Source organism: Peromyscus eremicus, chromosome 16_21 (assembly GCF_949786415.1).
Source record: "Peromyscus eremicus chromosome 16_21, PerEre_H2_v1, whole genome shotgun sequence".
Lineage (NCBI taxonomy): Eukaryota > Metazoa > Chordata > Mammalia > Rodentia > Cricetidae > Peromyscus > Peromyscus eremicus.
The window spans coordinates 39945039-39966166 of NC_081432.1; the positions used below are offsets into that span (position 1 = coordinate 39945039).

The following is a 21128-nucleotide window of genomic DNA, read 5'->3' on the forward strand; positions in this document are numbered from 1 at the left end:
CCTTCTTGTTATATGATATAGGGACTTGAGACTTGGATCTGTGGTCAGAATGGCTCAGTTTGAGAATGTTCTCACTTCGTCTTAGCCTTAGTGTTGGTTGTGTTGCTTTATTTTGGTTTTTGCAATTCAAATGAGAATAAGTCCTACCTCACAGGGTTGTTGTGAGGATGAAGTGAAGTAACAAATATGTAAGTTCCTACAAACTACAAACTGTAAAGCAGAAATGTACAACTGGAAGGCTATTCTTGGGGAGTTAGTAACAGTTTTAAGGAGATTTAAAATGGCCCCACTTGAGGGAGGTTTAAAAGTTTGTTTTTTTCCATTTCAGTAGAACTTTGTTCAAGTTTTCTGTGCCATCGTTATCTTCCACTTGCTGCCTTTTATATATTGAACAGATTTTTTCTTTTATTAGTTGTTATTACAAGTGGCTTTACCACAGCATCTTATCTTAGCCTGGGATCAAGCAGCAGATCAAAAGTTTGATCAAAAGATCAAAACAAACAAAAGTTTGGTTTGTGTGGCTCATGTGTATGCATGTTTGTATGGATGTGTGCAAATGTATGTGCAGGTGCACATGTGTGCATGTGAAGGCCAGAGGCTAACATCTGGGGTCTTCTTCAGTTGCTTTCTGCCTTACTTATTTTTACTTTATTTTTTGAGGAGCTCTCATTGAACCTGGAGCTCACTGATTGCCTAAGCTCTCTGGCTAATGAATTTGGGATTTGCCTGTGTCCATCTCCCCAATGCTAGAATTACAGATGTCCAGTTGTGTGCCTTGCTTTTATGTGGGTACCTGGGATCTAAACTCAGGCCCTCATACTTGTGTGGCAAGCACTTTACACACTGAACCATCTCCCAGCTCCAAAATGATTTTATTTTTAATCATGATTTTTTTCTTTATGTTCAACATTGTTTATAGTTTTTATGGGATTGAGGGTAATGAATCCTGTGCATTTGGCTTCTGTTATCTTTTGCCGACCTAAAGTGGATTGTTTCTGTCATTCTTATTTATAATAATATAAAATTTGAATTCTACTTACTGGACATGCATCTCTGCACTTGAAAGTTAACATATTAAAAGCATATTTTTTTTCTTCCTTGGTTTTCTTGTTCATGTGGATAACCCAGAGAATGCCTGAATCTAAGGTGCCACCCTCTGAGAATCATCGCCCAGAAATGTGCTCTAGCTGCAGTGTTCCTCTTCCCATTGGAGACAGCAGCTCCTCCTCTGGGAGTTGTGCCAACAGTCCGCAAAGAATAGTTTCTCAACCCTCTTCTGTTGAGAACCAATTGGAGAACCAGAAAAATGATCAAAATAATTCAGATATTAATATCTCTGAAACAGAGACACTTAAATCACAAAATTATCAGACTCTGCCTTCATCATCACTTCTGGTCCCCCAAGAGTCTTTGGCTTTTTCTGAGGTCAAAGAAGATTTACCTATCACGATGTCTTCAGCTTCACAGAATGGACAGGATGCCATCCTGTATCTCCAGACACAAGTGGCTGAGATGTCCCGAGTCATACGTGATCTGCAGTCCAGGAGTTGTTTTAGATTTCATCATTCTAGGCCAAGTGAGAACTCGTCTGTTCCTTGGGATATCTCCACCTCTAAGGAGGACAGTTTATCCACAGTTGAAGAAGAGGCTGACTGCAAGTCTCCATCAGCTGATGACAAAGGGCAGCCAGCTGACCCCATGCAGTCGAGTTTCACGGGTCTTTTGAAGAGAATGGAACAAAGAGGTGTTATAAAGAGGGTGACATTACAGTCTGAAGCCGACACATGTGAGGGGAAGCCTGATTGGATGACCTCTAAAAAACGTTTGGTTCCTCCCTTGCATCCACTTTTGAGAATTGCCACCACTGAAGTTTTTAAAGACCCTGCTGATTGCCATCCTTCTTCCTTCATGGGACACAGGGTATATCCTGTGGCCAAGGACACATCTCCTTTCCAGCCAAATCCACCAGCTGAGGGACCCATTATAGATGTACTAGAACATAGCAAAAGAGGAAACACGACATCTCCTTTAGACTCTACCTCAAAGGAAATGGAAGTCATGGGCTGTAGGTTCTACCACGCTGCTTCCATTGCAGCCCGAGCTGCCAGCTATATGGCCTATATGACTCAGTATCAGCGTAAACTCTGGGAAGACATGGAAGATCTGGTTCATGATCCGGAGTTTGATCGTGGAAAAGCAAGGTGTATAATATCTGATGGCATGGATGCAGGACTTTGGCAGCTTTGTACCACCAGGGACATAATGGACTCTGTAGTCAGAGTTATGGCCATGGCAGTAGACTATAGAAGACAAGCCTGGCTTCGACTCACATCTCTAACAAAGAAAACCCAGGAGAAGATCTTACACTTGCCCTTTGATGGTACATCTCTTTTTGGACAAGATGTGAATGCTATTGTTGCAGAAGACAATAGTATTAAAGAAAATGAATATAAAGATCACAATAAATACTATACTCAGCATCGATACTTTTATAGTCATGATCAGAAAGCACATTATCACAACAGAGGGTACTCCAAAGGGGATTGGTACAAACCCCGGAATCACCCTTATAGATACAGAAAAAAGGGAGACTCTCCAGAGCGACATGGGTATAAAAATTAATACTCTGGATGTTTAGCAGATTAGCCTTCCAAGATCCTACCTGTTCTTCCCCAGGTTGGGGGTCATCTCAGAAAATGAGTGCATGTCTGGAATAATCACAGCTGATGTTTGAGTTCTAGACTTTTGGAATGAAGTATATACTAAAAAGACTTAAGCTTTATTGGCCAAATGGAGACGTTGCTCTAAGGAGTATTGGACAGAGGTTTGCCCATTATTTTTGTTCCAAAATAAGTCCAGAGAAGGGTACTCAGGAATCTGAATCTTCTGGAATTAAAGGAAAATATGTAGATTCATGCCTCAGGAAAATCTTGTTGGTAAACTGAGGACTAGCAGATTTTGGATCTGGAAACAATTTGCTACTAGATCAGTGTTTACTAAGACTAAAGTGTAAAAACCTTCATTTTTAGATCATCAATGCTTCTGGAACTTTGGGCTTCAGCTTGATGGGTCATCAAAAGTGGTAGATTTGTTACAGTCCCTATGTTAAGATCAGCTCACCATAGTTCATACTATTATCAAGGTCTGTGAGACTTCAGAATTAGCCATGAAGCTATATGTCTGCTGGAATTAAAAATTTTGCCAAATCCAGTTTACTTCTAACTGGGATGATTAAATGTCACAGGTCTACTTTTGGACTCAAAATGGAAAAAATATTTTCCTACCTGTAACATCACCGTAGAAAAGTTAAGCTATCTTCATCCTGACTATGATGGCTACCACACCATCACTACTCATAACGCTGCATGTAAGATAGCTTCCTTGGCCATCAATCCTAGTAGTCCATGACTTACCAAGCTCTTATATCAACCACCCAGAGACTCAGGCATCAAAGTCTCTCTAATGTGGGCCTTTCAATGAGATGGCCTTCTTAAACTTGTCTTCAAAGCCGTTGATTCTTTTGAGCTTGGTAGTACATTACATTCTCAGTACAATAGACAAATGCATCATCATGGCCCTGGAAATACAAAATATTATTCCCATCATCCAGGCATGCAAATCTGAACTCTAAGAGCAAGAATTCCAAACATGCCTGACAATCTGTTCTCTCTTGAAATAAAGAGAGATGTCATTAGTCTAGACTTCATTGAGAAATCCTTGAGATGTAAAGTGTGACTGGGTGTTTTCAAGATACACAGCTGTTTCTGGATATCTAGATGATAATAACTTTTTATTGAATTCTTGAAAGGTTGGAATCAAGACTTCAGTGACATATTCTTGGTTAACTTGGTTAATTTGTCATGTAATCCAACTGGACTAACTGTTACTAAGAGATATTTACATTTTGCTCCCAATAATGAATCTCCATCTTTCTGGAGCTGGCAGCAGATACCTCAGTTATGTTAGTGTCCCACAGTGTCATCTTCAATCTCAAGGCAATGGCTGTATAATATACCAGCCCCTGTGTCCTCTTCACAGCATGACTTTTAAAGTAGAAAAAGTGTCAAGTTTGAGGAGGTCTGAACACTTCACCTGATGTAACTTGGCAGCCAAAAAATAATTTTTTCTCAAAATGTAATTATGTAACTTCTTGGTTGTTCAAACACCTGCTTTTTCTTAATTTTTAATCTGCTTGATCAAAATGTTTTAGGTATACTATTAGTGGAATATAACACTGTCTTAAAAATTTATGTGGTTTCTGTTTCTTACCATGATTCTTGCATCTTAGTGGTTAACATTTTCTGTGATGTTCACCTTTTTGTAATTCATTAGACAACTCATTCCTTCTTTCATACCCATATTCAGCACTCTGCTTAATCTACATTTCTTCCTCTTGTTTTTGAGACAAGGTCTCACTACATAGACCTAGCTGACCTGGAACTTGATATGTAGACCAGGCTGGCCTTGGACCCATAGATCTGCTTGGCTCTGCCTCCAGAGTACTGGAAATAAAGGCATGTGCCACCGGGCCCGGCTGCTGCTTTTCATTTGTGCCGTATAGATTGAAGGCACGGATTTCCCAACTTGGAAGAAGTTACTTTGTCAGATAATTTTAGCGTACTATATTGGTCCTATTTGTTTTCTTTGTAGACTAAACCTGAACTAGTTATTATGATCATTTAGCAAATTTAACCGGATTGTATCCAGGGTTAATATTTACCTTATTTTTCTGTGTGGTCAACAAAACTTTACTTTGACTTCCTTAGGTTCGTACCAGGACTCTCTAAGGTGTCTCTCGGATGAACTCCAGAAAAACAGACTTTTGTAGCTTCTAATAAATGCTCTTCGAAGGGGTAGTAGGCTTAAGCCCGGACTGGTAGCAGTGCAGTGTCTTCTGAGAAAGGAGTAGCCACTCAGACTTCACCGGGGAAAGGTGCACGTTTCTGACTAGTTGAGGCTGCTTCAGATTGTTCCTTCTTTTCCATCTTGCCCTGAATTAGATGCTATATATCACATACGATTTATGAGATACTCCTGTTGTTCAAAGTGAAACAAAAATCAATAATGCTTGACGATGTATTCTTTGAAACTGTTTTGGCATTCCCACCTAATTTATTTGTGCCCATCCCTGCTTTAAATTTTAGTAGACAGCAAGCAAAAAAAGCACATAAAATTTAGCACTTTAATAATTTTCACATTATTATACACTCTTAAAATTTCAGGACAGCCCTACCCTCATCTGAGATGTTTATATTATTCATTAATGAGGTAAAAGTAACGTTGCTTGAACAATTTATTGATAAGTCCAAGCAACTCTAGAGAATTCAGTTTTCCTGGAAGTGAAAAGTGTCAGGAAATCACCAGATTGGTGATCAAACAGACAAGCTATGAAGTACTTGGCAGTTGAGTCATTTGTGGACAGAGTATGGTAGGGTGGGAGCACTCTTAGCTATAGCTACTTGACTCAGAACTATTCCAGCATCCTTCACCTGCTTATCTTTTTTTTTTTTTTTTTTTTTTTTTTTTAATTTTAAACCTCTGGCATACTTGAATGATGATGATGGTGTTATAAAAGTAAAAGTTGGTACTTGGTCTAGTGAGACAACCCCAGTAGACAGTCCAGTAGAATATAGCATTTAGGTTTAACCAGATAAACATTTAGATTGTGTCTGCATGTGCAGAACCTGCAACAGAATTTCCTGTTAGGTTGACTTCTGAGTGAGAATATCACTAGCTTTTTTAGACACCTTGGAATACTTAAAAGTTTAATAATTTGGTTTTTTCAAAAGAGATGTGTTTAGTGATCTTTTCCTTCAAAATGTCATTTCTTGACTAGACATAAGATGTATTTGAAGACAATATGTTTTTTGTAGTTACTATGTATAGAGAAATACTATTTCCATTTATTGTTATATAAAGTGCCTTTTTAAATTTCACTCTTCTGTTTAAGACCTAACCTTTGATGTGGTATTTATGTGACTTCTGTACAGTGATTTACTTAGTTTATTATCTTTATTATCTGTACAATTGCACTATTTAAATGTACTTCTGAATGCTAATTTGTTTTCTTTATAGCACTGTTGCTAATTTCAGAAGGTTATAGAATAAATCTCCCTCTATTTAATTAATGTCACAGTTCTTTTTAGGTTTTAGTGATTGGCTCTGTTTCTAGACATAAACGTAACTCTTTTTTCTTTGCATGTTCTGGATTTTCTGATTGAGCCGTTTGTCTCACATCTAACCTTGTTCATAGCCATAGTAAAACAACTTTTATGTGCTTAATGGATGTGTTTACTGGGATAGAAGAAGCAAGGACATTTTAAACAGTAAAGTTGATGGCACTCTATACTCATATATAGTAGTCTGTGGCAGCTTCCTTGTCAGTATAATTGGTTTTGTTTTTTTTCCCTTTTTAAACTGGCAGCTTCTTTATCAGTATAATTGCATTTATTTACTTAGCCTTCAAAATGCCATTTTGAGGGCAGTATATATTCTTTCAGGCTACTTTACTGCATTATACCTAAGTGACCTGATTGATAATGTCCTTAAGGGCCTGATATATACATCCAGGATATATACCTCTCAGGTATTGTAAGCAAGGAGGTTGAAAAGACAAAGTCCAGAATTCCCGCTCACTGTAGAATTGGATACTAATAAGGGTGAACATAAAGGTTAGCAACACATTCATCATTCTTGAAGGTATAGTTAACTGGGATTCTGCTGAAGGCTTGAAATATTATGGGTTAGATCTTTTTAGAAGTAGAAGATTGCAATAACAAATAACTTTTCTTTCTTCAATGTGAGGCATATTTTGCCCCAGTTTTGCACTGTCTAGTTCCCCTGTTTTTGAAATTTACCCTGATGTACTTAATGTTGGTGGCTAGACCAATAACTGATTGTTACTGTGGATATATCTTATGCATGTCATTCGGTTGGTCATATTGATTCTGTATGGTTTTTAGTGGACATACAACTAGTCAGTTCTTTTCACTTAAAATTTAAAGGAGGAAGTTATCAGTAAGTGAATGTTGATTACTGTATTGAATGCAAATCTTTTTTTTTTCTTCATTATGAACAAGTTTTATAAACCATTAAAATCTATGGAGTTTCCCTTCCTAGATGATTGAGAATGGTATTTTATTAAATTTGTTTTTTCTTATTAGTGGAGTCCCTTTTTGTACTCCTGTGTCATTATTTAACTTTATTATAATGCACTTTTGTAATGCTTGAGATCTTACTACTGGAGTTTATGTTCACTTCCTGTAGGATGTAGAGGTGGTCACAGTTCAGTTGTGTCTTGAGAGGGCCTTTTGGTAGCTGCTCAAGCTGCCACAAACATGATTCTCCAGCCTTCACCTCCTGGGGACAGGGACTTCAGGGGTATGACACCATGCTGGGCTTTTAGTCATGTGGTCTTGGTGAGGGTTTTTGATACTGATCTGTCTTTACCTAGAATCTCTTTCCAAAAGGAAGTCTTGATTTTCTCTTAATCTTCTTGATAATATTTTTATTTCTGCCATTGTATATTTAGCAGAAATGTGTGTGCATGGTATATGTGTGTATGTGGTGAGTGTGTGTTCTTACAGCATGTAGAGGCCAGAGGTTGATGTCAGGTGTCTTTCTTATTTTCACTTTTTTTTTCTTTCTTTGAAACAGGGTCTTTTACTGAACTATGAGTTCACAGGGTTGGCTAGACTAGTTAGCCAGCGAGGTTCAGGAATTCTCTACCCCACCCCACCTCATGCTGTATATTATAGATGCATGCCACTGTGCTCAGCCTTTTACATGGTACTAAGGTACTTGAGTCCTCATACTTATGTGGCAAGCACTTTATCTATTGAGCCATTTCCCCACCTCTTTCTGCCTTGCTTGCTTGCTCAAATTTTCCTCCCCATCTCTCTCCCGTCACCTCCCTTCCTTCTCTCTTTTTCCCCCCAACCACCCCACAATCCTATTTCATGTTCCTAAGTGCTGGAATTACAAAGTGTGAGCCACTTTGTCCTTCTAGCCAAGATTTTAATGTTCATTTGTTTTAAATGTTATTTAATTTGTATGTTTAATAGTCATAGGCATTTGTGGTAAGAATGTATTTAGTTTCTCCTAAAATCCTTAAAAAATACAGGGGCTGAGAATAAGCTCTGTAGGAACAGTACTTGCCCAATGTGGGGGATGCCCTGGGTTCAGACCCCAGTACTGCATCAATCAGTAATGGTATATCTTTAAACCCAGCACTTAGAATGTAGGGCAAGAGGATCAGAAATTCAGGGTCAGTCTTAGCTATAGAATTAATGGCCCTCATGGACTACATGAGACATTGTCTCAAAAAGAAAAAATATCCCTTAGCCAGTCCAGTCTCAGAAGTGCTTCTTGACTATTGAACTTTCATTGATTTTTTTTTAAAATGTCTTTTGTTTAATGGCATTTTCTTAGTTCAAATATGTATATGTGTATATATATATATATATATTTGTTGTTGTTTTTGTCTTTTGATATAGTGTCTCTATAGTCCAGGTTGGCTCTGACTTCAAGACAATTTCACCTCACTTTCCCAAGTACTGGAATTACAGGAGTGAGCCATTGTGTATTCTTCACAGATGCATTCTGTATATATTGTTAATGGTTAAATTTATTATCATAAAATTAATTTATGGTATAGCTCTGATATGTTTAAAGTTAGCCAATCTTTGGGTTTTAAGGGCTTTACTGGTTTTTTTGATGGAACTATTGCAGATGGTTTATTGGATTTTTCAAGGTCAGAGTTCTCAGGTTTGTCTTAGAACTTTGAAGACCTTAGATTTTGTTTTTTGAGTATTACAGTGTGTCTAGTATTCTTGACTCTTCTCTTTGGTATAAGTGAAAGTAAATGTATATTTGGTGATATCTTTTAAAAATTCTACTTTAACTGTAAATGCCTCAAGTGTTGCTCTGTTAGCGATTCTGTTCCTTCTACAAGGCTAGCTTTTCATGTGCTTTCTTTCCCCATGAACTATATACCATGCCTTTTGTTTTCTTTCATTGTCTGTAAGAGTGACTTTCACAGCATTCGTTGGGAAGGGACACAGAACTTCCACTTTTGTCTGTGATGACTGATTCACACTCTTTGCATTTCTAATGCACTGTATGTGTTAAGTACCTTACTGTGCTTTCAGTTAGTGAGGCAGCACTGACCTGAATAATGATGGAGTGAAATTACCCTTGGTCTTTAAGACACAGGATGTGTTGTTGTCATTGATGTTCTTAGTGTGTGTGGCGGGGGGAGGTTCATATATGGTCTCATTGTATAGCCCAGGCTGGCTTAGAACTTGTTACAGTCCTCCTGTCTTAAGTGCTAGGATTCCAAGTCTTGTTTGAAAAAACATTTCATTGCTAGCTAGGTGTGGTGGCCCATACCTTTAATTCTCAGTATTATGGAGGCAGAGGTAGGCAGAAGATCTCTATCAGTTTTAGGCCAGCCTGGTCTGTATGGCTAGTTCCAGGCCAACTAAGACTACATAGTGAAACCCTGTATCAAGAAAAAAATTAAATCAACAATAACAAAACCCTATTTCTTTGTGGCAGTTTTCCTGTTTGGAATGCAGCCCATTCCGTATTATCTTAAGTAAAATATACTTAATATGTAAATAGACTCATTCAGATTCTTAGCACAGAATTGTGCGTATGTGTGTGTGTGTGTGTGTGTGTGTGTGTGTGTGTGTGTTTTCTTGTGTAATACCTCTGTGTATTGTGAGTGGTTAGACCACCTTAATCTTGATTGCAGTGGATTTAATTGTCAGCTACCTGTCTGGGAAGAAAGGCAAGGACAGAATGTGTATCTGTATGTACTAAGCATTCTTTAGCTACCTTCATCTCTGTGCAGATGTGTCATTAAGTGATTTGTTCAAGCGGTGTGCCTCCACTTGGATGCAGACTCCCTCAGGTCACATGCTGCTGTGTCTTTGATGGACAAATCCTTTCCTGTTTATGGCTATACATGCACTCTTGTTAGTACTTGGTACTAATTTCTAGTTATTTCACCTTTCAGATGAGAGGCAGTCTTCACTTTTCATCAAGGTTCTGGACCAAGGTTATTCTCACAGTGCTCACAGCTTCTGCTCCACACTTACTCGTAGCCCAGTCACGTGCAGCACTTGTCAATTTTGTCATAGTTCTTAGCACTCACTTTCCTGTACCGTTTTTGTTTAATGAAACAGGTAGAATGGTGCAGAGGATTTGATTTTTAAAACGCTAAAGGCTCTGACCTCAGTGTTAGCAAGTCACCTATTGTCTCAGCCTCCGTTTCCCTATTTCAGGGTACTATCTGGGTGTGGTGGCACACACCTTTACATGCCAGCACTGGGAGGTAGAGACAGGCTAGTCTACATAGTGAGTTCCAGGACATCCAGGGCTACATAGACCCTGCCTCCAGGTAAATAAACAAATAAAGTAATAGCTGCAAATACTTTGAAGAACACTAAAGCCCAATGCGGAGTTCCAGGACATCCAGGGCTACATAGACCCTGCCTCCAGACAAATAAAGTAATAGCTGGAGATAATTTGAAGAACACTAAAGCCCGATGCAGATTTAATTTTATAAATAATTTTGGTGTTCTGCGTTCTTAGATTTTCCATGAATGGGATGATACTGGGTATAGAAATGCACTTTTTTTTAATTTTGAAAATTTCATACATGTATACCATGTATCTTGATTCTATTCACCTCCACTCCCTCCTACTTTCCTGGGCCTCCCTAAACACATCTCCCTCCCAACTTAATGGCAGTTTTACAAAGTCCCACTGCCTTCATTTAGTGCTGCCCATGAGTGTACATGCCACCATGTACATAAGTGTGGGGGCATCCACTGGGGCATGGGCAGCAGCCCATCAGTCACACATCAATAATATCCACTGTGTGCAGGCAAGGACTGAGAAAGATTTGGGTGTACTGTGGAGTAATTCTCACATGGGACTCTGTCTCAAAACAAAAGCCAAGAAAGAGCCAGGTATTCTTTTGAGTGCTAATATACTGTAGAAGTTACTTTATTCAGGAATGCCTGTGGTGACATTGTAGTGAAAAAGGCCAGCTAGAGAGGTCAGGAAAGCCTTTCTACCAACTGGCTCAGTGGAACTTTGGAGGATGTTAGTATAGCTGGTCTGCTGGAGAAACAGACATTCATTTAGGCAGAAGAACTGAAAGACGCAAAGCTAAGACTGTCATGAGGTATGTCTGGCTTCAGACCTGTAAAGAGCAGCCTGTAGGGGACAGAAATGAAGGAAATTAAACTACAGAGAGGGTAAGTTATGCATGAAGTTGTGTTGATTCCTGTGACTCAAAAGTATATTGCTTATGTGGCCATCACCTGAAGGTTATGGCAGTAGACCAAAAATTGTTTTATACTGGGGCTGCTATGCACATCGAAAATAATTTAAGCCCAAGAAAGACCTCAGCATTGCATTTCTTTCCTGGGGCAGCTTAAACAGTGAGAGAGACCTTGGGACTGGTGGAGAGCACTGGAGACACAGAATGTGGTATCCTTCATGGCTAAAGCCACATAGGGTCCTTTAGCCAGTACCTTCTTCAGAGCAGCTAAATGTGAAACAGTTTCCTGGTAGACTTGCAGAAAAGGAACATTGTAAGAATGTTTAGGTGGCATCTGCAGGTGTTTTGTGCTCCTGGTAATTCCAGTAGCCCCCAAACACTTTATCAACCTTGTTTTTTTTCTTCTCTTTTCTTTTTCCTTTTTATTTTTCTGTTACAGGATCTCATGTAGCCCAGGCTGGCTTTGAACTCACTGTATAGCTGAGGATGACCTAGAATTTTTGGTACTCCTGCCTCCACCTCTTGAGTGCTAAGGTAACAGACATGAGCAACCATGCTTGGCTGTGCTGTGCTGAGGCTCAAACCCAGGGCTTTGTTCATTGGTAGGCAAGCACCTTACAGTTACATTCTAAGTCCTCTTTACATTTGGAGACAGGGTCCACTCTATAGCCCAGGCTAACCTCAGATCTGCAGTGGTCCTTCTGCTTCAGCCTCCTGAGTGTGGGAATTACTGAGCCACTGTGCCTAGTCCTGCTAACTTTTCCTTCCCTCTCTCTTCTCCCTGGCTTCCTTCCTCCCTTCTGTCCTTTTCCTCTGTCAGAGGCATCAAGTGGCACTCAGGGTTAAAAAGTAACTCTCCTTTATCACAGTTTCACATAGTCAAAGATAGTTAGAAATCCTCCTTAAATTCCAAAGTTGTATAAACTCCTGTGAGCATGCACATAAGTGTTTCCTGTGCTAAGAGGGTCTATCATTAGAAAAACAAATATAGAAAGATACTAACAGTTTACTCAAAAGCTATGAGAGGTAGAATCTTATTGAAAAGATTTGGCGGTACAGCTTTCTTGATGGTATAAAGTACATAATGGGGCATATCTGCATGTTTGGTTTTGACTTTGTTTATATAAAGCAGATATTCTGTGTACTTTGTATTTGTGAACAATGAACTGGAGTCGGAAGGAGATGGCTTTGTAAAAAGAGGGTTTCTTGATTTCAAAATTACTCCTGGGGGTGATGAATATATATTGTACTGCATTGTGTTTATCTCCTGCTTTATCTGTATTTGGATATAAAATTCTTGAGAAAACTTACTGCCTTTCAAATTGTTTTTTGGGATGAGGCTTGAATCATAAATTGGACAAAAGGGGCTTCTGGTACCCAGAACTTTGGGATTACAGATTACAAACCAACCTTGGAGCTTTAGAATGGTGGTGCTAAAGGCTTTAAATTTGGTAATGCATTTGTTGCAGGACTTCTTCCCAACCGAGTGTGCTACCCAGATGGTTAATGTATAATGAATGCTTTTGCAGTTGGTCTGATCTTTCAGCTTTTGAACTTGGGGTCCTTTACGTAGACGTTAAAGGTGATAAAACGGAGTAAACCCTTGCCTTGGGTCATTTTCTGTGCACCCTGTTACTTCAACCTCCTGTAGCCAACAAGTTTTTATTTCCTTTTTAGTATCTTTGTCAAAAGCCAGAAAGTGCCTTTGGTGAGTGAGATAGGAAAGTGGTTGTTGAGAGCACTTCTTTGAGCGGTGCTTTTACAGAGTGCTTTTCTCTTAATTTCCATTACCCTGTGAATTAGAGTAGTAATCATTACAGAATTACTTGAACTGAAACATGGATATAGTTTACTCATGTTTCAGTTCAAGTAATTCTGTAGGAAATAGAAAATTTCCTAAGATGTTAAAAATCATCTTTTTAGAGATGAACAATGATTTAAGAATTTATTTTTATTATTTAAAAGCCACTTAGATAATACATCAAGCTATTATTCCGTGATTTCATTCATAAAGCCCTATGGTTCTCAACATTGTGTTTCTAGAACTTGTCAAAGCAGACCCACTTCTTTAACCTTACAGTTTTATTGAGTTAATCTTGGCAAATATTTCTGAATAACTGATTCAGCTAGTGACAGCAATAAAGAAAGGTTGGCCTCAACTTTTGGTGAAAGCTGTATGAGAACTGAAAGAATTTCTGGGCTGGGTGTGGTGGTGTACACCTGAAAGCCCCCACTACACCCCACTACACCCCTACTACACCCCTGCCAAAAAAATCTATGTAGCTCACACCTGTAATCCTAGTATTTGGGAAGCCGAGGCTGGAGGATTGTTTGGTGTAAGTTTAAGGCCAGCCTGGACCACACAAAATGAGACTGTTTCCAAGAATAGTGGGGCAGGATGCCGAAAAAATCCTAGGTGACAGTTTAGCCCTAAACTGGCCTCCCCACTGCTGAGATTACAGGCAGGCACGCTGCTACCACACCTGACAGGAGTTCTTACTAAAGCCGATACTCACTTCTGTCATCCCAGATGTCAAGAGGCTGGGCAGGGTGATTGCCATGACTTTGAGAGTAGTCTGGGCTTGCAAGGCATTGTATCAAAAAAAGAAAACCCAACAGGACTTAGATGCATTGTTCTCAACTCTCAGTGTTAAGGACAGTTCTTAATTACTAGGGGAGAGTTGGCAAGCTTATGGCACTCAGCTTGCTAAACAATATAAATAATTTTTAGAATTGAGAATACAGTGTTCTGAGAAGCAGGCATTTGTAAATGAATTTTAAAGGAAAGTTCACCTGTTATTTATGTGGGCATTTATTGGAGATTAGTCTGGGAGAAATTTAACTGTTAATAAGAATTTTTTGGGGGATGTAATCAGCTTACTTTTAAACACATTTGTGAAGTGACCTACCTTTAAAATTAAACAAGCTTCTATAATTGGGCAAGTTTTCTGTTGCAGACAGAGGAAAGTGGGCTCTAACTTAGTCAGATAAGGAAATACTTAAACATTTTAGCCTTTACTTTGGTTATGTGTACTTTTAATATTTAAAATACAAAGTTAATACATGTGCTTTGGATGTTTTCAAAAGCACATGTGAACTGCGCATGATGTTTCAGGATTGCTGTCCCTCCACTTGGGAAACTTAAAGAGCTGTGTCACTGGAGCCCCAGAGTTGGAGACTAATATGGGAACTCTTTAAAAACAAACGTATACTAGAAAGGTACATATATACATAAACAAAATAATGCTAATTGGTTTTAGCCAAATAGTTTTTTGCTTTAAATGACAATGGTACTTGGTCTCAAAGCTGTGGAAATATTTTCCCAACAGAAGCCACTATGCCTTCTGTCTATAAATATGACACTTACCTTAATTCTTAGATTTTGAAGACGTCTACTGTATTGTCAGGCTGGTATCCACGCATGGCCTTAAGCAAGCTTCTCACCACTTCTCAAGTAGCTAGGACCACAAGCATGTGCACCACTACACCTAGACTCAATTAATATGCTTCTGTGGGGCTTGGGGAAATTGTAATCGAAATTTTATCTCTAGGGTATTTCTGAGCAACAAAAGATTGAAAGCCTTAACACATTGTCTTCATCTACTCTTGGTCATCAGTAGGTTTGTTAACTATTTCATTGCATGTACTGATTGTGGGAAAATTAGAAAATAGGTATGAAAGGAAGAGACCCTTCAGACAGACATAACTACTACAGACATTTTGATTTATATACATTTCTAGATTTGCTGTGTGGGATTATTTTCACATATATGTATATGTGATAGAAAAGATATTGAAATGTAAGTTTAGCATTACTTTATTGATTAGTAGGATTTTGTGTCAGTTCATTGGTTTGCCTATTTAATGATTGTACTTTATTGCACAATTTGCAGAGCAGATCACAATTTCTAGCAATGTTGCAAGTTCTGATACTTTCCAGGGGATTCTTGTACATTAAATTTGATAAATCTTTTGGTGAAAATTTTATCAAAATGATAGAATTCTCATTGGAGGTAATTATTAATGAATCTCTCGCCATCTGAGTTAGAATTTAAGTTTATAGTCTTAACTGGTTTCTGGTGAAATGGTTATTGATCTGCAACAAAAAGAAAAGGATAGTGTAGTTAGTCTGTCACAAGGCTAAAATTCTTAATCTAGATGTCATAAAAGACTCCCCTTTCTTTCCTCCCCAAGTGATATACTGTTTGTAGAAGAGTAAATTTTGTTGTTTTTGGGAGTTGGGAGTGAACTCAGAGACTTGTGCATGCTAACCAATCACACTCTACTGTGGGGTCTTAATCTAGCCTGTACTGGCTCAGACTCACTGTGTAGCCGTGACTGGCTTTGGGTTCTAGGTCTTCCTGACTCTGTCTCTGAAATGCTGGGATTATGGGGGTCCGTAGATGAAAAGTTATCCTGGCATCTGCCTCTGCTTAAAGTCCATGGGCATGAATAGTCAGGTTTAACTAATACCCTGAATTTGATTGCCGTTTCTAGGATGCCCAGATACTTTGTACATGTTTAATCTCAAGTTTAAAAGAACAGCATAAGAAGTCGGCCAGGTATGGTGACTCAGACCTGAAATCCCAGCATTTGGCAAATGGAGGCAAAAGAACCAGGAATTTAGGTTCATCTTTGACCCTGACAAGTTTGAGGACAGCCTAGTCTATAGGAGACCCTCTTAGGAATAACAAAATGTAAAGAAGTGTAAGAATTTTATACTGGCTAAATGATGTGCCTGCCTTTTAACCTCTTGGCTTTGTATTTTCTTTGTTAGTTCTGTGCAGTTCTGGATATAGAGGAGACTGAGAGTGGTCAGAAGCACAGATAAGCCAGGAGTGGGAGTGCATGCCTGCAGTCTCGGTTCTCAGGAGGCCAAGGCAGGAAGATTGAAAGTTTGAGACCAGCTTAGGCAAAATGGGAAGGAAAAAGGGCCTGGGTGTTGCTTAGGTGGCTAGAGCACTTGTCCAACATGCAAGGCCCTAGGTTTAATCCCCAGTACTAGAGGAGGTACACTGTTGCTTACCTACCTACCTCCTTACCAGAATTTTCCCTCCTAAGGGTTTCCTGTGTTATCCCTACCACAAAACCTTATCATTTGTTGTCCATATGGACCCTTTAGTTGTACTTTATATATACAGAAGTTAGTCCAAGGTGACCTTGGTGAGTACTTGAAGATGTGTGGTCCTGGAGATGCTGTAGCTGCTAATATTCCAAATATTAGCAAAAAAAAAAAAAAAAAAAACCAACAAAAAACAAAAAACAAAAAAAAAACCTTGAAATAATATTAGTTAATATTCCAAAAAACTTGAAACCTATCATTCTTATGTGGATTCAGAGTTAGTTTAGTATGACCCTGGTAAGTTACACATGTGAAAACCTTATCTTAGAAAAGATCCAAGAATATGGCAAATCTAGCCTGAGTGTATGGGAAGTTCTAGAGTTTTATTCTGTGACTTCATATTAAATCACAATAGCATTTTGGCATTAGTGAATGGTAAACATTTCCAGTCCTAAGAATTGAGGGCTCCTTTATCTTAGTTTTATAGGAAACATTTAAGAACTTCCATCTGACCTGAAATTGTTTTTAAATTGGACTTGTATGTTAACTGCTTTCCTCATCGCTGTAATGAAGGAGTTGACAAAGGCAACCTAAGAAAGGAAAGGTTTGCCGGGCGGTGGTGGCGCATGCCTTTAATCCCAGCACTTGGGAGGCAGAGGCAGGCGAATCTCTGTGAGTTCGAGGCCAGCCTAGGTCTACAGAGCGAGATCCAGGACAGGCACCAAAACTACACAGAGAAACCCTGTCTGGGAAAAACAAAACAAAACAAAACAAAAAAAAAAAAAGAGAGAGAGAGAGAGGGAGAAAGAAAAGAAAGGTTTATTTGGCTCACAGTTTGAATGTACAGTCCATTGTGGCAGGAACATGAAGCAACTGTCGTTACATCCTCTGGTAGGACTTGGGGAGTGAATGGTTAAACTTTACTGGGAACACCCTTGTAGACATTCTCAGGGGCATTTCCATGGTGAGTCTAGATCCGTTCAAGTTGACAGTGAAGATGAAACCACCATAGTCGCTAACAAAGTGATGGGAAGTTTTTCTTTCCCTGACGTTCTGATAACTTAAAATTTGTATCCAGTTTCTTTGATTCCTTGGATTACCTGCTATGTTGCTGTGCGGAATAGGGGTTTCCTGTGATCTCTGGGCAAACTTTCTCACCCCTTTTCTAGTGCCAGTGTGTTCTCCTGTAACCACTGAAGACTATAATCCAGTGAGGTCTAGTGGCCTTCCTCACTTTGTACCTCTAGCAGTGGGATTTGTCATTCTTGAGAGAGTGGTAACATCACTCATGTCTGGCTTTAATTAGCAGCTTGCCTTACCCTGATTGGCAAGTGCTTTACCATTGTGCCATGTCTTAAGCCTTAGCTGGCTCTTCTGACCTTCAAACAGAAGATTTGTGGTGATTAATAATAATAATAATAATAATAATAATAATAATACCACGTAACTATTTAACCTGCCTCATATTACTTAATTTCCCTCAGTTAAAGAGAAAATACTTAAAATATTTTTCCATTTTTAAATTGCTTTCAAAAGTGGGCAAAGTTTTCAGAGTTAAAGTGTGTGCTTGCTTCATTTACCACTTTTCCCCAGTTTCCAGCAGTGTCTCTCAGTTTACTCTCAAGATGGTAGTCAGGGTTCCTTTTGTTTATTTTTGAGAAGAAAAGAATACCCAGTGAGTTGCAAACAAACAAGAAAGTAGGAGGGGAGTAATTGGGAAGAAAAAGAGTCAGAAGGCTGTGGAGGGAGGAAGGACAGGATGGGGTGTGAAAAGGCAGCTTGGAGGTGACTGTGATCAAGTGTGTTCTGTACTTGTGTGAAATTGTTAAAACAAAAAAAGGTAGGAAGCAATTGAGACATCTGAAGTCAGCCTCTGACCTCTGTGTTAGCAACTCTCTCTTCTTTCTCTCTCTCCCTTCCCTTTTCTTTCTTATCTCCCTCTTTCTCTCTCCCCACCTTCTTCTGCCTCTGGGAATTGAACTGAGGGCCTTGTACATGCTAGGTAAGCACTCTACCACTGAGCTAAATCCCTAGCCCTTAGTGAATAGTGTGTTTTCTCATTCTTTGTTTTTAATTTGTGTGTGCCTCTGTATTTAAAGGAAGATTACTTACAATCAGCATATAATTGGATCTTGCTTTCAATTTTTTTAAAATTTTGCTTATATTTATTTTGTGTGCATGTGTATGTCTTTGTGTGAGTGTCTTCATGCTCTGGGGCATGTGGAGGGTAGAGGACCACTTGTGTGAGTCAGTTTCTATTTCTACCATGTGGGTTCTGGGTGAATTTGGATGCTCAAGTTTGGTACCAAGAGCATTTACCCACTGAGCAATCCCACTGGCCCTCAAAATTTGTTTGTAAGTATTGGACAGTGTATCTTTCGATTGGTGTATTTAGATTGTTGCCATGTAGAGTGATTAACATAGTTGGGTTAATACCATATTTATTTTATTTTTTCACTGTGTATTTGTTGCCTTTCTTTTGTCTTCCTTTTTGTTTATTGCCTATTAGTGTTTTCTCTTTTTTTCCCATTTGTAGTTTTGAGTTGCTTGTTTGTGTGTATGTATGTGTTTTGTTTTTATTTTATGTATATAGATGTTTTGCTTGCATGTATGTCTGTACACCACTAGCATTTCTGATGTTCTTGGAGCTCAGAAGAAGGCATCATCAGTCCCCTGGAACTGGAGTTACAGACAGTTGTGAGCCATCATGTGGTACAGGGAAGCAAGCCAGGTCCTCCAGTCCCTTAATTGTTTTATTTGATTCCATTTTTCTCTTCTGTTAGCATATCAATCACAAAATACCACAATAAAATACAATATATACTCAGGAGACAAAGGCAGACCCCCTCCCCCCCCACACACACCAGGAAGATTTTTAGAACTATAACAGAAGTAAATGGTTCTTGAATACAATAACTGTTTGGTGAGTAAATATTTATTGTCTAAGTGCTAATTTTGTATTAAGTAGAATGAAAATTGTTTTGTTTGTACTATAGGAGAATTTTAAACACAAAGACTATATAGACCATCAGAAGGATAAAGTTGCTTTAACATTGGCTCGCCTTGCCCGTCATGTTGAAGTGGAAAAACAACAAAAAGAAGAGAAGAATAGAGCATTCAGGGTATGCTTCTACTTTAATTAGGATTTAACTTATAGAATTATTGATAATAAAGGTGTAAAGATTTTCAAAAAAATAAATAGAATTTTTGAATAATTCTAGTGAGTGATTATTCTACTTAAAAACATACAGAAAATGTCTTGTAATTATTTTTGGTGTTTGAATTGTGATATTCTATAACTTATGTGTGTGTGTGTATGCATGCCTGTGGAGAACAGAGGTCAACCTTGGGTGTTTTCTCCTTAGGAACCATCTACTTTGTGTTCTGAGACAAGGGCTGTCATTGGCTTGGAACTCGTGGATTGGATAGGCTGGCTGGAGGGTGTTCCCCAGGAATTCGCCTGCCTACCTTTCCAGCTCTGCAGTTAGAAGCACATGCCATTGTGCCTGGTTTTTATGTGGGTCCTAGGGATTGAACTCAGGTCCTCAGGCTTATGTGGCATGTTACTCCCTGAGTCATCTCCCTAGCCCCTGATGTTATTACTAAAGAAGATTTTATTGCAGTGGTTGTATAGTAAGAAACTGGTGACTTGTGAAGTTGAGATGCATGCTTTGTGTATTGAAAAATCATATTACTACATTAGGGCTTTAGAAGTTCTGTAGGAAAGATACTTTAAAATTTTTGTATTAAAGCCAGTATTTCTATGTTTACTTGACCATAGAAAATTTAAATATGTACATGTCAACATTCTTGAGACTTGTTTATGGCTGTCCTTTGGAACAATATTTTATAAATGGTCTTCAGATTGAAATCTTGGTCAATTTTTTTTTCTCTTCACATACCCTTTGTCTTAGTTAGGGTTTCTATTGCTGTGGTGAAACACCGTGACCAAAAGCAAGTTGGAGAGGAAAGGGTTTATTTGCCTTACACTTCCATATCACATTTCATCATCACAGGAAGTCAGAACAGGAACTCAAGCAGGGCAGGAATCTGGAGGCAGGGGCTGATACAGAGGCCATGAAGGATTGCTGCTTACTGTCTTGCTCCTCATGCCTTGCTCAGCCTGCTTTCTTATAAAACCCAGGACCACCAGTCCAGGAATAGCACCACCCATGATGGATTGGACCTTCCTCCATCAATCACTAATTAAGAAAATTCTCCAGAGGCTTGCATACAGCCTGATCTTAGAAAGGCATATAAAGAAGCCTGATCTTAGAAAGGCATATAAAGAAGCCTGATCTTAGAAAGGCATATAAAGAAGGCTCCCTCTTCTCTAATGACTCTAGCTTATGTCAAGTTGACATAAAACTATCCTGTACACCCTTTCTTATGGAAAGTCTCATGATATGGCTAAATAGGTCATTCATTATTCTCTAGATCCTGAAGAATCCAGACTTACTGACTCTGGTTAATTATCATACCTAGTACAATATAAATGCTATGAAATAGTTGTTACATTATGTTGTTTAGGGACTAAGAAGAAGCAAGTTAGTACATGTCAGTACAGATGCAGTTTTTCAGAAAATTTGGTAAGAGGTTGATCACATCTACATACATCTGAAACATGGATAGGAAGAGCTAAATACATATACATATTTTTAGGAGTCAAAATGTACCTGTTTGTAGATTTTTGTAAATAAAGCTTTATTGGATACTGCCATACTTGTTGACATGCTGTCTATGGCTGCTCTGATGGTACAGCAGCAGAGG

At 38.7% G+C, this 21128-nt stretch overlaps 1 protein-coding gene across 2 annotated transcripts in view; it reads left to right on the top strand.

The window, feature by feature from the left end:
* The window catches only part of Znf451 (zinc finger protein 451), a 60173-nt gene that overhangs the window by 10977 nt on the left and 28068 nt on the right, over positions 1-21128 (top strand). The window contains exon 4 of one of the 2 annotated variants that reach the window (XM_059281689.1): positions 1129-5508. In XM_059281689.1, coding sequence (XP_059137672.1) covers positions 1129-2622 — 1494 coding nt within the window. In that variant the 3' untranslated portion in view covers positions 2623-5508. Of the gene's footprint in view, positions 1-1128; positions 5509-19354; positions 19481-21128 lie in introns of those variants that run through there. The other variant, XM_059281690.1, reaches the window with a different exon arrangement.